The sequence below is a fragment of the Oryx dammah genome, unplaced genomic scaffold (assembly GCF_014754425.2).
Source record: "Oryx dammah isolate SB20612 unplaced genomic scaffold, SCBI_Odam_1.1 HiC_scaffold_13, whole genome shotgun sequence".
Classification (NCBI taxonomy): domain Eukaryota; kingdom Metazoa; phylum Chordata; class Mammalia; order Artiodactyla; family Bovidae; genus Oryx; species Oryx dammah.
In genome coordinates, this window is record NW_024070197.1 from 39,107,958 (window position 1) to 39,123,702 (window position 15,745).

Genomic DNA, 15,745 nt, shown 5'->3' on the forward strand with positions numbered 1-15,745 from the left:
TCCTGCTGCCTGGAAGTCGCCTTACTGTGGAAGGAGAAGATGAAGCTGGCTGCACTGGGCAGACTCGTGTTCTGGGGGCTCCACCAGGAGCTGACTGAGGTGGCAAACAGTGGGGGCCCCGGGGCCAGGGTCTCCTCCTGATGCCGGAAGCACAGGAGGTCAAGGGCTTGGTCACTCAGCAAGAAGTCTTTCCTGCCGTAGCGAAGATGCAATTTCCCTGCATGGCGGTTCCAGTAGAGGCAGAAGTGGTAGAGGCCCATGCGGTGAGGGAATGGCCAAGAAGCTGGGTGGACTCCAGGGAAGGGGGCGTGGATGGTGAGGGCCTCCTCAGAGTTCCTGATGGAGATGTGGAGCTGGGTCGCCTGCTTATAATGGAGGCTGCTGTTCTGCGTCTGGTTCCGCTGGCCGCAGAAGCGGAAGTCTTCCCGGGGGCCCCCGCCACGGGCACCTGAGGGGGCAGAGACTGCAGGTGAGACTCTGGGCTGGAGGCAGGCCCTAGGCCCAGAACGCAGCAACCTGGTGCCTGGGACCCACACACATTCCAAGGACCTACTTCAAAGGGTCTCCAAAAATATGAATCTACCCTGCTCCAAGATGGTTGGCTTAAAAATAGGAAAAGAACAAACTCAAAATCAGTAAAAAAAAAAAAAAAAGAAAGAAAGAAAGAAAGGAAAAAACTTTCAAAGGTAAAATAATATTTTAAATAGCAATAAAATATTTCACGAGGCCATGCCTGCTACAGACAGCAGTGCAGGCTGTGCACTGCACAAGGGTGCTCTGGCTGCAGGGGTGGGTGGGGCCAAAACCCACCCCAAGCTGTGTACTGGGTGGGCGAGGGGGCTGCATTTGACAGGATGAAGGGGAGACTCTAACTTTTTTCCAAGGTACTGTCTACTTGCTATGCTGTATTTGTAGGTGTGTGCCTGCCCAAAGGGGTTAGTGGGTGTGCTAGTCCTTAACACAAGGATGGCATTTTAACAGAAGTCCCAAGGCACCTCCAGGAAAACCTACCTGGAACCAGGAAGAGACCCAGCAGGAACAATGGCATCTGCAGCAGCACTTGGGCAGTCATCTTCCTCCCCCAAGGCACCGGAGACATCACTGCCTGAAAGAGGCCAGGAGTGTTAGCCGAGGTCCTGACTCCCAGGGTCAGCCCTACAGAGGGACAAACCAGGGTAGTATGGACGTGGGATGCAAGGCAGGCAGGCATGTGTGGAAACAGTCCGTGGACCTCCCCCAGAGCTGCCAGGAGCGGAGTATCAGGAGGCAGTGGCCGAAAGAAGACACACAGATGACCTATAGGCATGTGAAAAGATGCTCTGCATCGCTAATGACTAGAGAAATGAAAATCAAAACTACAATGAGGTGTCTCACACAGGTCAGAATGGCCATCATTAAAAAGCCTACGAATAGCAAATCCTGGAGAAGGTGTGAAGAAAAGGGAACCCTCCTACACTGTTGGTAGCAATGTAAACTGGTGCAGCCGCTATGGAGAACAGTGTGGAGGTTCCTCAGAAAATTAAAAACAGAGTTGTCATATAATCCAGCAATCCCACTCCTGGGCATATGCCTGGACAAAACTATCATTCAAAAAGATATACGCACCCCTAGGTTCATAGCCGCACCATTCACAATAGCCAAAACGTGGAAACAACCTATTCTTCCATCAGCAGAAGAATGAGTAAAGATGTGGTACATATATGCAGTGAAATCCTACTTGGCCATGAAAAAGAATGAAATCATGCTACCTACAGCAACACGAATGGACTAAAGATTATCACACTAAGTGGAGCAAGTCACAGAAAGTCCAACACAGTATGACATCAGTTATATGTGAAATCTACAATATGACACCCATGAACACATCTACAAGGCAAAAACAGACTCACAGACATAGAGAACAGACTTGTGATTGCCCAGAGTAGGGGGGTGGGGGAGGGATAGACGGGGAGTTTGGGGTGAGCTGATACAGACTATTACATACAGAGTGCATGAAAAGCAAGGTCCTACTGTATAGCACAGGGAACTATATTCAATATCCTGTGATCAACCATAATGGAAAAGAATTTGAAAAGAATATATAAGTACTGTATAACGGAATCACTTTGCTATAAGCAGAAATTAACACAATGTTGTAAATCAACTATTCGTCAATAAAATAAATTTAAAAATTAAAAAAAAAAAAGGCAGTGACTGAGTTCAAGTCCCAGCTCCACCTCTGGCTTGCTGCATAATCCTGTGTAAGTCAGGGAAAACAGGACTAATAATAGTACCTCCCTTCCGAACCCAGCAGTGATGGGGTAATAAGGGTAGCATCACTAGGAACCACCCCACCCTGCCCTCTCCGGGCCTTCAGAAGGCAAGGAAAAGGACGTTCTCAGGGCTCTCCTCCAAGAACCTCACCATGATCACCCCTAAGACTCAGCTCAGAGGACACCTTCTGCAGGAAGTCTTCCTCAACCCCCTCTACAGTCGGTCCTCGACTCCTTTGGTTCCCGCCTCCAGCCAGGGTCTCCTGTTACCAGCTCTGGGAGGTACAGGACGGTGCACCCCTCCTCCACAGGGAGCTCCTGATCCATCTCTGTGCACAGGCCCGTGTTCACGGAGGTTACTGGGCAGCTGGGCTGCAGGGGTATTGGAGTGAAGGATCAGCGCGGTCACAGCGCCTTCTACAGGGGCTGGAGGAGAGAGGCACTTCTTGGTATGGCCACCAGGGGGAGCCAGCTCCCAAGGCAGCCGGAAAGGCAGAGGGACGTCCAAGTTTGGCAGGGAGAAACAGTATGGTCCAAGCTGGGGAGGATCCAGGTCCCCTCAGCCCTCTCCTGGTGTAGAATGGGTCACTCCCCCAGCCTCTGTTAGCTGAGTACCCACTATCTGCCGGCCTATGTTGACCCAGCCTCCTCACCCCTACACCTATGCTAATCCTCATTCCAACCCTGTGAAATAGGCCCTAGCATTTGACCCATTTCACAGATAGGGAACCTGAGATCTAAGAAATTAAATGGCTTGCCCGTTTAATTGTTCCAGAGGCCAAGGGCTTTCCCTGCCTGATCAGGACTGTAGTGCCTGGCAGGGAACCTCCGTTCCTGGTACTCACAGAGAGATGCCGGGTGGCCTGGCCCACCCACGGCCATCTGGCCCAGTGACTGAGCTGGGTGCAGTCATGAACAGACACCCTCATCCTGTAGGGAGCCGCATATGTCTGTGGTGACAGATGCAGTCATCTGCTACAAGCCAGACAAAAGGAAGCCTGGCATCCATGGGGCATGTGAGGACTTTGATTTGGGGGAACCCAGGAGGACTTCCAGGAGGAAGTATCTTTTGGATGGACTATTTGAGGGCAGCATTAAATGAAGGGGTGGCCCAGACAGGAATTCACTGAACAGACCTGGCCCCCTCAAGCCAGTCTCTAGTATCCCAGCATATGTAACAGAACCCTAATTTCTTGGGTCTGGTCAGTCTAATCGTTGGTCAGCTGGGTTCATCACCCTGCCCTGGTGACATCGCAAGACCGCAGAGAAGAAGGAAGTGGAAATGGCTGCTATTTCCTAAATTGTGATTTTTAAGGTTTCACTCTGCATCCTCTCTGAGCATTTTGGTTCCTTTTGGGTTTTGGTGTTTTTGTTTTTATCTTTAGGGGCAGTGAAGGATTTATTACTTGAAGTAAGGAGAACACCGAGGATCTTTCTAAAGCAGTGTCTCCCATTTGGACTCCTTTTGAAACTGTCACTCTAGAACAGTGGAAGGAAACCCAGCATCTGGGGACAGAAGTATGCCTCTGCTGGACCCCTTCTCTTTCCTCCTCCTTTCTGCCAGTCCCTATCACTGTCTATACCTGATCCCCAATACAAACAACATCTCCTCCAAGCAACTCCCTAACCCCTATTTTGACTTTTGCTTTATACCTGTGAACTCAGAGTTCACAGATCACTTTGCAAATATGGCCCCAGTTCTTCATTATGGCATTTGCATTCAAGGTCCAGAGAGGGCCAGTGATTTCCTGACCTTACACAGCAAGCAAGGATGGAGCTGGCTAGAATCCAAGTATCTCTCTGGCCCACTGACTTTCAAAGTGAGTTACCCACCCCCCCCGCAAAAAAAGTGAATTACCACTATCAGTAAACAGTGCCTAGGACAGGGCAGAGTCATCTGTTTTCATTTATCTTCCTGGGCTGTTCTCTTCGAGGACAAAAAAGCAGAAAGAGGGAATGAGGTTCCCATCACCAGAGGGATACAAGTGAGGCTGCATTTGTGAAATGCCATTATTCCAACAGATAGGGGTCAATGGCATGCTCTGACATTCCTGGTCATCCTCACTCTACCCTGGCTGCTTGAAAAGCCACTCCAGGGTGAACAACTCTAGTCTTATAGACTTTCTTGGAATTTGAGGGGGAGGGACAGCCTGGTTTCCTTTAACCCATCCTTAGTAGAGTAGACTCTGGAGCCAGACTGGGTTTAAATATCAATTCCTCTACTCAATGGCCATGTGTCTCTGGACTACTCACCTTCTCTGGGCCTCACTTTTGTCATCTGTAAATAGGTGTAAAAATCAAGACTATCGCAAAGGTCATTGTGAGAATTAAATGAATTGGTATCTATAGAGGATTTAGAGCAGGAATATGCACAAGGCAGGTGCCATAGGTGTCGGCTCAATACCTCTGTATCCTTCCTGACCAGCTCACACCTGCCCCTCACCCAGCCCCCTGGGCCCGTCACAGGTCCCTACTCCTACATCTTCCCTCCCACCCTCCACGTCACCCCCTCGTGGGCCCCAGCTCAACTTCCAAAGCACCTCGACCGGAAATTCTTCGAGCATGAAATTTCCTTTCTGGGAAGACTGAAACCCCACCCAGAAAACTTCCCACCTCACAGCACGGACCTGAGCCGGTCCCCAGAAGCCTCTGAGGGAAAGGAGGGCTGGACGGGGGCACCATCTACACTCTCATGAGATCCTCAGAGCCACCCTGTGAGGCCGGTCCTGCTGTTTTGCCATTTTACAGATCAGAAAACTGAGACTAGGGCAGTGGCTGTTGTAAGCTTTCCCACTGGTGGAGCTAAGACATGGACCTCAGTGTTATTCTAGAGAACTCCTTGGAGAGCTGGAGCCAATAGTTTCCAGAGATTCTTGCTCCTCTGGTTTGGGGAGACCCCCAAACAAAAGGAGAGAGAAATGGTGAGTGGGTGACAGCCAAGACCACAGGCTGTGCAGACAACTCCAGCCTGGGAGAGAGAATTTAGGGGGCTGAGTCCCCAGTAGAGGCCCCTCCCCCACCCGCCCCTTCTAGAGCAGCTGCCCTTGACCTCAGGCCTTCCGTAAACACACGCAGAGAACAAAACAATCTGGCCCAGTTTGACACAATGGGGGGCACCATCACAGAGTCCCCAAGGATCCAGGCAGAGCAGAGGGGCCAGGGCTCATCTAAGCTAAGACTCCCGGCTGCCAATCCCTCGGGCCGGCTGGGCCCAAGAGGAGATGCCCCGGCTCCAGAGCGGGCCCAGCCCTGCCCATCCTCACGGTGGGGGAGAGGGTAACGGGCAGGGACTCATGGCTCACTTTCTCCCCTGAGGCCTGACTCACTTCCTCTGCCATCCGTTTAGAGCCACGAGTCACTGCTGGCCCAGTCCAGGCTCCTGGAAAACCCATTTCCTCGGAGGACAGAGGTGGAAGTTGAGTGGACAGGACCTTGGTGGCTCTGGGGTTAACCCTTCCCGGGCAGGCGCCTCCCCAGGAAGATGACCTAGGCCCCCAGGCATTCTCCTGCCAGTAACACACTCCGTGGACCGCAGGCTTATCCATCCCCCGACCAGCCTCTTTGCCTGGATCGCCTCCCTCTTTCCATGATCCAACTCATCTTTCTAAACTCAGTGAAGACACGCCCTCCCCTTGAAGCTTTCCCTAACTGCCATCAGAATTAACTTCTGTGTTCTGGTGTGGTGGGGAAGGGGGCAGTCCACAGCCTATGCTCAACCCTATATGCCCACCTTTGCCACGAGGAGTTCACATCAGAGGTGCCCAAACCCACGAAGGGTCAGAACCACCCCAGGAAGTTCACTGAAATGCATTATCACAGATCCTTCCACACTAACATTCAGTATCTCTGAAAATAGCACAAAAGATTTTTTTTCTTCATTCAGCAAATCAGAAGTAGCGGGGAATTTTTACCCAGTAGCTGCCATAAGCTTGATGGTTTTTTTTTTTTTCCCATTTTTTTTTCCTTTTTTTTTTTCTTTTGCCAGGAGAGTAGTAACATTAGGATGAAAACACGTGCACACATACATACAGGGTACTGTCAAGGATACATAAACGTTTTGTGATAGAATATATGTGAGGGGCTTAGCGGAGAAGAATCCACCTGCCATGCAGAAGATGTGACAGGAGCCTCGGGTTGGATCCCTGAGTTGGGAAGATTCCCTGGAGAAGGAAATGGCAGCCCACTCTAGTATTCTTCCCCGGGAAATCCCAGGGACAGAGGAGCTTGGTGGGCTACAGTCCGTGGGGTCACAAAAGAGCTGCACTGAGTGACTAAACAATAACAGCGTGTGAGGGGCAGGTGCTCCAGGTCTGGTGTGGGGCTTGGGAGTCCAGCTTGACCAGGCAGCCCGTTGACCAACACTCCGCAGGCATAGAACCACTGGCTTACAAGGCTGGAGCCCTGTCTTACAGAGTCAGGGGTGGGTGGGGCCCAGCCCCAGATCACTTGGGTGGTAAATGGTTCGCTCTGGACGGGAGCCAGGGCAGCTTGCCTCCCCCGTGGCATCTCGTCTCCACCTCAGTGGTGGTGAGGATGAATCACAATCCTGGGTGGCTCACCTAGCATTTATCAGGGTGCCTGGGACCTTTAAGCACAGCTGGGAGCAGGGGGGTGTGGCGGGGAGGGGCGCCCCTGCCCCAGCGGGCCTCCAGGTGTGAGCCTGCTCCTGCCCTCCTGCAGGGAGAGCCAGCAGTGGGAGGACCCAGCCCAGCTTCCCAGCTCCAGCCCTCATCTTCAGCTGCTGGTCAGTGTGGGGGGTGGTGGGGACAACGGACGGGAGACAACATGGAGATGCTGGCTCCCCCTCCCCCAGCCCTGGACAGAGGGCCTTAGGAGAGAAGGGTTTGGCCAAGAGAGGGGTGGGTGAGCATGAAGTCCTTGAGGGAAGAACACATGAGGTGTGCATGCTCATGTGTGCGGGTGTGTAGGGGAGCGAGGAGGGACGTTAGAGCAGAGCGGAGGCTCTGCAGCAGGTGTTTCCTCCACGGGGGTGGGGTGGGGGCTGAGAGGACCCTCCACCAGCCCTTTCCAAACTCTCATAAACGCAGTCTAACTTAGAAACACCATGTACCCGACAAACAAAGGCAGCGCCCCCACCAGACCCTGGTGGGACCCCCGACCACACCTCACTCTCAGCCGGGCCCCCAGCCCCTCAGCAGAGCCCAGGGCTCCAGGGGGCACTGCTTGCAAACGTGGGGCCCATCTCTCCCCGCCCTCAGTCACAGGCTGGGTGACTGAAGCCCAAGCTAGGTGACCACACAGACTCCCCCCAGGAAGGGTGTTCTGGCCTGGCCGGGGAAAACAGAGTGACTTCAGGTTCCAGGAATTTTTCTACAATTAAAAAGAATAAAAATTAAGCTAGCTGCCTGCCTCCCGGAGGCCGGCGGGTGCCAAGACCTTGCCGGCTCACTGCCCAGGATGAGTCCCACGTTCTGGAGCGCTGCCCCACCAGCGTGGGCCCCGCCGCCCCATGGCTTCTGTCCAGCAGGTCCCTGGGCCACGGCTCCCTCCGCTTGCCCAGACGAGCCCCGGCCCTAGGGGGAGACCGAGGAAGGGCAGGAGAGGGGCACCTGCCCAGATGAGAGGACGCCGGGTTCCCCCGAGAGCCAGTTATCCAGAGCCGCCCACCCTGCCACCTGCTTTATCTGCAATCAGAGTGTATACTCAAGAGGCCTCAGAGGCCAACACACCATCACGAGAGATGAGCCTGGGCTTGAGTGTTCCCTCCTCCAAACCTCTGCACACACTGGTCCTCCTCACTGGATGCCAACCTTGTGCCATATCTGTAAAGGTCTAACTTAGAAACGCCATGTACTCAACAAACAAAGGAGGTGCCCCCACCAGACCCCAGTGGGATCCCGGACCATGCACTGGCCTTCAGCCTCCACATCCTCCCCCGACCGCCCTGCACTCCAGCCTTGCAGTGCCTGGCAGAACAGCAGTCGGCGAGTGGGAATAAACAGAGGTCTAGCTGGCACAGCAAGAAGGGGAGCAGGAGATGACAGTTCCCATTTAGCGATCACTCACTTGGTGCCCAAAACTGTGCAAGGCACTTTTCACAAGTGATCGTTCAATCCCACCTTAACTCTATAAAGCAAATACTACTATTGCCCCAACGTAAAAAGGAAATGGAAATCCAAAAAGGCTAAGTGATGCCCAGGCAAGTAAGTAGCCAAGCCAGGATTCAGACTTTAGTCCACCAAACCTCAAAGCCCGTGATTTCAGCCATTACGGTCACCAGAGCCCCTTCCTTCCCTTCTCTGGAACTATCTCCCTGACTTTACCATGAGGTAACTTTGCCAAGCACTTCCTAAGAAGCTGTGTGTGCTTAGTCACTTAGTCATGTCTGACTCTTTGCAAGCCCATGGACTGTAGCCCATCAGGCTCCTCTGTCCGTGGGATTCTCCAGGCAAGAACACTGGAGTGGGTTGCCATTCCTTTCTCCAGAGGATCTTCCTGACCCAGGGATCGAACCCAGGTCTCCTGTACTGCAAGCAGATTTTGTACTATATGAGCAACAGGGAAGTTCCTCCCTAAGAAGCACTAGTTCCCAAGCTAGAGAAATACTGCAGGTCCTACTTGGTCATATGAATTAACATATCAAAGGCTCTGATAAGTCCTGCAGAAAGAAAATCCACAGAGCTTGGTTGGGCTTAGTTTCCCAGCCCAGTGTGATGGTGCAAGCTTTTTTTTTTTTTTTTCTTTTGCAGAACACCTGTTACCAATGTGAAAAGAGGAGCGCTCAGAAATCTTGACACCACACAGATAAGAAAACTGTCAGCATTCCCCCTCCCAGCCTCCAGCTGCCTCCCCTCCCCTCCCCTCCAAGCTGTCCCAAAGGCCATTAACTAGCAGGAGATGGGCTACAGGAGCCATTTAGGCTGTGATGTTCCCCAGGGCGACTCATCACCATCTTTGACACTTCCAGGCCAGAGGTCCTGGGGGAACCTGGAGTAATGGCAGCCCCATCGCACCTCCCTTTGGCCAGCAGCACCAGCTCTTGGAGAAAGGGGCAGTGCCAGCCATGTTTCTGGATTGCCATTAAAGTCAACCGCAGTCACCTCAAGCAGCAGAGACACTTAGAATGCTGAGACTGAAAGGGAATGAGGGAGGAGCAGAGAGAGAGAAAGAAAGAGAGAAAAGTGATGGGGAGGCAAGAGCTTTCAGAAGCTGAGAATCACAACCTTTTTGGAATCTGAGTGAGGATGGAAAAAATCTAGAACCTCAGGGAAGGGGAGGGATTAGGAAGGTCTGGGTCTGGCCCAGTTTAGGGGTGGTGTTCAGACAGCAGGACCTGTCATGAGCAGTCCTGGGACAGTGGCGCCAGCCCTGCACAGCTCCATGCCCCTGGGGCAGCCTACAACCCACATGCAGGGCTCCCCACAGCCCTCCCCACAAGGAGCAGCTGAAGCTGGGCCTCAGGGCCCTCACCAGTCAGCACCTGCCCAGGGAATGCACACTCCCAGAGTGGGGGTGGCAGGAGTTAGACACACGTGCATGTTAATCGCTCAGTCACATCCCACTCTTTGGGACACCATGGATTGTAGCCTGCCAGGCTCCTCTGTCCATGGGATTTCCTAGGCAAGAATACTAGAGTGGGTTGCCATTCCCTTCTGCAGGGGATCTTCCTAACCCAGGGATTGAACCTGGGTCTCCTGCATCGCAGGCAGATTATTTACCACCTGAGACATCAGAAAAGCCCACAGCGTCCTGAACTAGCGCCACACCTAACTGGTCCTGGGACCTTTGTAGCACCCAGTCCCCTCTTTGGGCCTCAGCTTCCTCCTCTACTGAGGAGGTGACAAGATCCCTGTCCCCCCGTCTGTCTTCTTCACAGACCAGAACCTCAGGTTGCTTCTAGGGAAGGGAAGGGCTTACCTCCCGGCTGACAGCGAGCGGAGAGGAAAACAGTGCTGGCCATCTCATCCTCCTGCCCAGCCTGTCTTCCCTCTCAAACCACAGACGGACCTCAGCCGTCTGGCTGCAGTTTCCCTTCTGCATCTGTGTTCCCAAACTGGCCAAGGCCAGGCATACAAGGTCAGCCCAGTTACCTCCCTGCTCATTTTTTGGGGGCTGTTTCAGTTCTTTGGGGACTTGGCAGAAGGCCCAACTTTGGAGCATAGGACCCCTTAGCATTCCCAAGGTCAGCTGCCAGCCCTCCCTTTCTTTTCTCCTCCTCCGGGTCCCAGATCCCTGGCTGAGGGGCAAACCGGACACACAGCCAGTCATCCTCCCCAACAGGGGCTGGGGGCCAGGGTGAGCCTGAGGTTCCAGCTCCCTCCAGGGAAGGTCAGTGGAGGCACAGACTAGGATCCCATCCCAGCTCACTGAGCACACAGCGTCGCCTCACCTGGTCCTCCACTACTGTTTGCATACCCCCACGGGCAGGGTGCTCACCACCTCCAGCCACACAGCTAGCATTAAATGAAGCTCTCTGAAGATGCAAGACTTGATTCTAAGCTCTCCACCCAAAGAAGCACATTTAATCCTCCCCCAAATCTGAGACAAATACCATTCTGCCCATTTAACAAATAAGGAAACAGAGGCCCTGAAGATCAGGTTGGCTGCTGGAGATCACGCGGCTTGAGGTCCAGCATCGGGGCCTGGCTCCAGAACGCAGGCTCTCGATTTTGCAGTCCGTTTCTGCTTGACATTACCTGTTAGAAAGGGCTTCTCTTTAAAATTCCCAGTAAAAGATGCTTCCAGAAATGTGTTTCCTTGGGATTAGCTGAAACCCTTCCTCTGAAGAAACCCTGGTCCTGGAGGCTGTCCGGTCCCCCTCCCAGCAACACTCTTGCTCTCCGTCCTCCGCAGGCTCTGGATACCCACTCCCAGCACTGGCAGAGGCTTGTCTTCGATGACAGGGGTACAGTCCGTAAACTGAAATTGACTTTTTGCTGGAGTGTGGCTGAGGGAAGGCGTGTGGGGTATGAGGCCCTTACCCGCAGCCACTTCCTCGTCACTCTGGGCTGCTGTCTGTTTCACTGACCAATTCCCCTCGGAATCGTATCTGAGCCCCGGGTGTCACTGACACCCAGCCCCAACCCCACCCTCCCCATCAGCTAAGCTTTCAGTCTAGGGAGAAGGGTGGTTGGGGGGATGGGAGGGAGAGGCAGAGGGAGGAGAAGGTGATGGGGGGGGGGATGGTGGGGAAGGTGGACAAGGAAAAGGGGAGAGATGAGAAGTGGGGGTGGGGTTTGGGGAGCGGGAGTCAGCAGGACGGAGAGAGAGGGCAAGAATCATACCTGGATTCCTTCGTGCTGTCAAGCGGATTATCAATACATAAAGCACGTGAATGAGTGGGCTAAGGGCTCGCCTTGTTTGCAGGCTGCAGCCTGCTGAGGCGGTGGGTCAGCTTCTTCCCAGTCCAAGAGGCCAGAGGGGCACTTTGAAGCTGAACTACCCCAGCTCTGGCTCCCGCCCCCTCACCAGAGCCTCAAACAAAGCAGCGGGAAGATGGGCTGCAAGCCCCAGCCGACAGCCCAGGGAAAGGGGCGCAGGTGACAGCAACCCCTGGCAACCGTTGCCCTGGCAACCGTTGGCAGCTGCAGTGACTACTACGTCACCACCCAACTCCAACCCAGCACAGCGCAGTTCCCCTAACTTGTCCTGTGCCCATATCCCCTTACTCAGATGCTGGCCAAGCATGGAACTGGCAGGAAGAAGGGCAGAGTTTAGTACACTAAGTTATGGGGAACACTGGGGAACATCTGCCTAAGTTCATCAACATTTACTTTAAATCCAAATCTTTTTAGAACACTAGTGAGGTCTACCCTTGTGATCAAAAAATGTCTGCTATCAGCTATATTTGCCCATGGGGCTGCCAGCTTGTGGCCTTGGCTTGATCCCCCTGGATACCCATCTAATCCCCACCACCGGGTTCCAAGAGAACAGAATGTGTATAATACTTCTCTGGAAATGTCTTAGAGGAGTGCCTCCTCCAGGAAGCCTTCCCAGATAGCCACAGCACACCAGGAATCTTGCTCCTGAATTAGCCCTGGAGTCAGAGGTTCCCCCTGGCTTTCCTCCAGTGCACCCTAGGGGCCAAGAGTGGGTCCTTTTTGTGCCTTAGAGTAAGTACCTGTTTGGGGAGGGACGAGAACAGAGGTAAAGCTTCTGAAATCCTGCATATGTGCCAGGCACTCCACTGAGCATTTTGGAAATTCATTTCCACCACTCTAAAGGTTAGCCCTATTGAACCCATCTTACAGATGGAATGACAGAGGCTCAGGCACATGATGTGACCTGTTCAAGGCCACCTAACTGGTAAGAGAGGTGTATGGAATTCAAACCATGATCTCCTCTGAGGCATGAAGACATCAAGACCCAATGTCCATCTGATGCTTGACTAATCCCACCCCCATCCAATGTATATCCAGACTTTATTGGATTGCCTCCATTGACGAGGGCTCACTTCATTTCAAGAGGACACATCTCTTTGACCTCTGAAAAGTCTTTCATAGCCATTGAGTTAAAGGCAAAAGGACATCAAAGCCATGGGATGGCCTCTGTGTGCCATACTGAGCCCAGAAGAGGACCAGGGCCATGGCGCCCCCACCAGGGCCTTCAGCTCCAGACCAGCAGCTGATTAAGAGACAGGATGGGGCTGCTCAGAGCGCCAAGGAGCCCAGGGTTTCAGAGCCCTTCCCCAGAATAAGCAAGGATCCCCTCGGCACTCACACTCCAGGGGGCTCTGGGCTGGCTTCTGGCCGAGGCCGTGGGAAAGGCAGCGGGGGCTGGGGTCCATGGGATGGTGCGCCCCTGCATTCCCATCGCTGCCCCCTCCCCCACACACACTAATGGACGAGAGCCAGGGCTATTGTCTCACTGGCAGCGCAGAGCTGTGTCCTATTCAGGCACTATTTTTGGCGCCCAGAGGAAGAGGAAAAGAAAGCAAAGAAAGGAGTTGCTGTTCTCGGTGGAACCTTCGCCTGGAAAGGATTCCAGGGCCTGCTGGGCCAGAGAAGGCTGTCACTGTGGATCAAAAGATCCTAGGCTTGAAAGGAGCTGGCGGGGGGGCTGTGGTTCAGGGGAGCCAGAGTGGGGGCCACAGATGGGGCACCCCTGGCCTTGTACACATGCTTGGTACTCACTAACTGCAGCCACATGCAGAGAAAGAGAGGCCCAGGATTCCTGGTCCCACCCAGAGTCACTAAGCACTTATAACAACAATTAAAAAAAAAAAAACCTACAGCAGCACATAGCTGCCCATAACCAAGTCTCTGCCGGAAAGATTCTCACTTAACACCCACAACACTCCTGACCAGGGCAGAGGTCAGGGACAAAGTGATAAGCCTCATAAATCAGATAATTGATGCTCTGAGAGCAGCATGACCACCAAAATAACAAGCTAGCAACCCCGCTCCATTTCCTCCACCTTGTGCCACCCCACCCTTCCTTGCTTACACCAACTCCAGCGCACTAGCCTTCTTTCTATCCCCAGACACACATCAGGGCCTTTGCACGTGCTTTCCCCACAGTATAGACCATTCTTTCTGGGTTCTTTCCCTGATTGGTTCCATCTCAAGACTTTTTTCTTTTGTTTTCTTTTAATACTTATTTCTTTGACTGTGCCCAGTCTTAGCTGCGGCTTGTGGGACCTTTAATGCGGCATGCACACTCTTAGTTGTAGTACGTGAGATCTAGTTCCCCAGCCAGGGATTGAACCCAGGCCCCCTGCATTGGGAGCATGGAGTCTTAGCCACTGGACTATCAGGAAGTCCCTCTTCTCAAGCCTTAATCCAAGTCTCCCTTCTCCTAAAAAGCCTTCCACATCCACCCAACCAAAATATCCTCGCCATTCATCTCCTCTTCTATGTCACCTTATGTAATAAACTTTAAAGCACTTAACATTGTCTGAAATGACCCTGTGATTTGCTTGTCATCCATTTCTGTGTTTGCCCTTTCTTGTCTATCTTGCTCATCACTTGTATCTCCAGTACCTAGTGCCACAGAGCCTGGGCCACAGTAGATGCTCAATGACAGCTAGTTAATAAATGGATGAGTGAATGAGACAGAGCTGGGAGTCTGACCAGGCCAGGTTGGCTCCAAGCCTTTTTCCAAAAGAGCCAGTTCCTGATGCCTAGGGCAGGGGGATTCCAGCTCTGAGCCATCCCCGCTTCCCAGCTTCTATCTGAGTTAGAGGCACACACATCGCTGCCAGGTGCTTGGCCAGAGAGGGGCTTCCAAGACTGTGCGCAGACTGAGAGTCAGGACAGGACCTGAAACTTCAGCTCCCATCCAGAGCCACCTGATAAAGGCTTTTAAGAAGTCCTGTAGTGCACGATGGCAGTGGCAGACTTTATTTTGGGGGGCTCCAAAATCACTGTAGATGGTGACTGCAGCCATGAAATTAAAAGAAGCTTATTCCTTGGAAGGAAAGTTATGACCAACCTAGACAGCATATTGAAAAGCAGAGACATTACTTTGCCAACAAAGTCCGTCTAGTCAAGGCTATGGTTTTTCCATTAGCCATGTATGGATGTGAGAGTTGGACTAAAAGCAAGCTGAGCACCAAATAATTGATGCTTTTGAACTGTGGTGTTGGACAAGACTCTTGAGAGTCCCTTGGACTGCAAGGAGATTCAACCAGTCCATCCTAAAGGAGATCAGTCCTGAGTGTTCATTGGAAGAACTGATGTTAAAGCTGAAACTCCAATACTTTGGCCACCTGATGCGAAGAACTGACTCATTTGAAAAGATCCTGATGCTGGGAAAGACTGAAGGCAGGAGAAGAAGGGGACGACAGAGGATGAGATGGTTGGATGGCATCACCGACTCAATGGACATGAGTTTGAGTATGCTCCGGGAGCTGGTGATGGACAGGGAGGCCTGGCGTGCTGCAGTCCATGGGGTCGCAAAGAGCTGGACATGACTGAGAGACTGAACTGAACTGAACTGTTGTGCACAAGCCTGGAAGCCCAAGGCTTTCCTAGACCAGTGGGACCACAGACATATTTTCACAGGTGCTGGATTATTTGATGTTTGAGATCCTGTCTGAACTGTGATCCTAGAGTTTTCTCTCTATGTGGAGGCAGAGTACACACTGCTACACTTTCCACCACCTGCTCCCTTGGACCCAGGAGAGAGGGGCCCAGGCATGCGACTTACCAACAAAGGCGGGTTGTGCACCCACTGCCGCAAATGCCAGATCTCCCATCTGGACTCCCTGTGGGCTCCCCAGAGTGGAGCAAGGAGGGGAAATGGTATGTCCCTGTGGCCGGGGAGGATCCTGGGGTCTAGGCACCTGGAGGCAGGTGTGTCCCTAGGACCAGCCTGCAGAGACTCGTGATGGAGCTGGGGTGGAGATAGGAACCAGGAGGGAGCATAAACCACACGATGTGCACCTGACCTTCTGCAATGCACGCGGCTGCCCTGAGAGGAGTAGGTATTATTAAGCTCATTTTACAACTGGGAAAACTGTGGCTCAGAGAGGTGAAGCTTCTTTCCTGGGGTCCCATGGCTGCTGAAACTGAACCTACAGGTGCACTCCT

At 52.9% G+C, this 15,745-nt stretch overlaps 1 protein-coding gene across 2 annotated transcripts in view; it reads right to left on the reverse strand.

Annotated features, from left to right (window-relative positions):
- Nucleotides 1–15,745, reverse strand: part of ADGRG1 (adhesion G protein-coupled receptor G1) — a 43,580-nt gene that overhangs the window by 12,144 nt on the left and 15,691 nt on the right. For both annotated transcript variants that reach the window (XM_040253898.1, XM_040253899.1), the window contains exons 2-3: nt 1,012–1,105; nt 26–448 (exon numbers count right to left, since the gene is read on the reverse strand). In XM_040253898.1, coding sequence (XP_040109832.1) covers nt 26–448; nt 1,012–1,105 — 517 coding nt within the window. The remainder of the gene's footprint in view (nt 1–25; nt 449–1,011; nt 1,106–15,745) is intronic.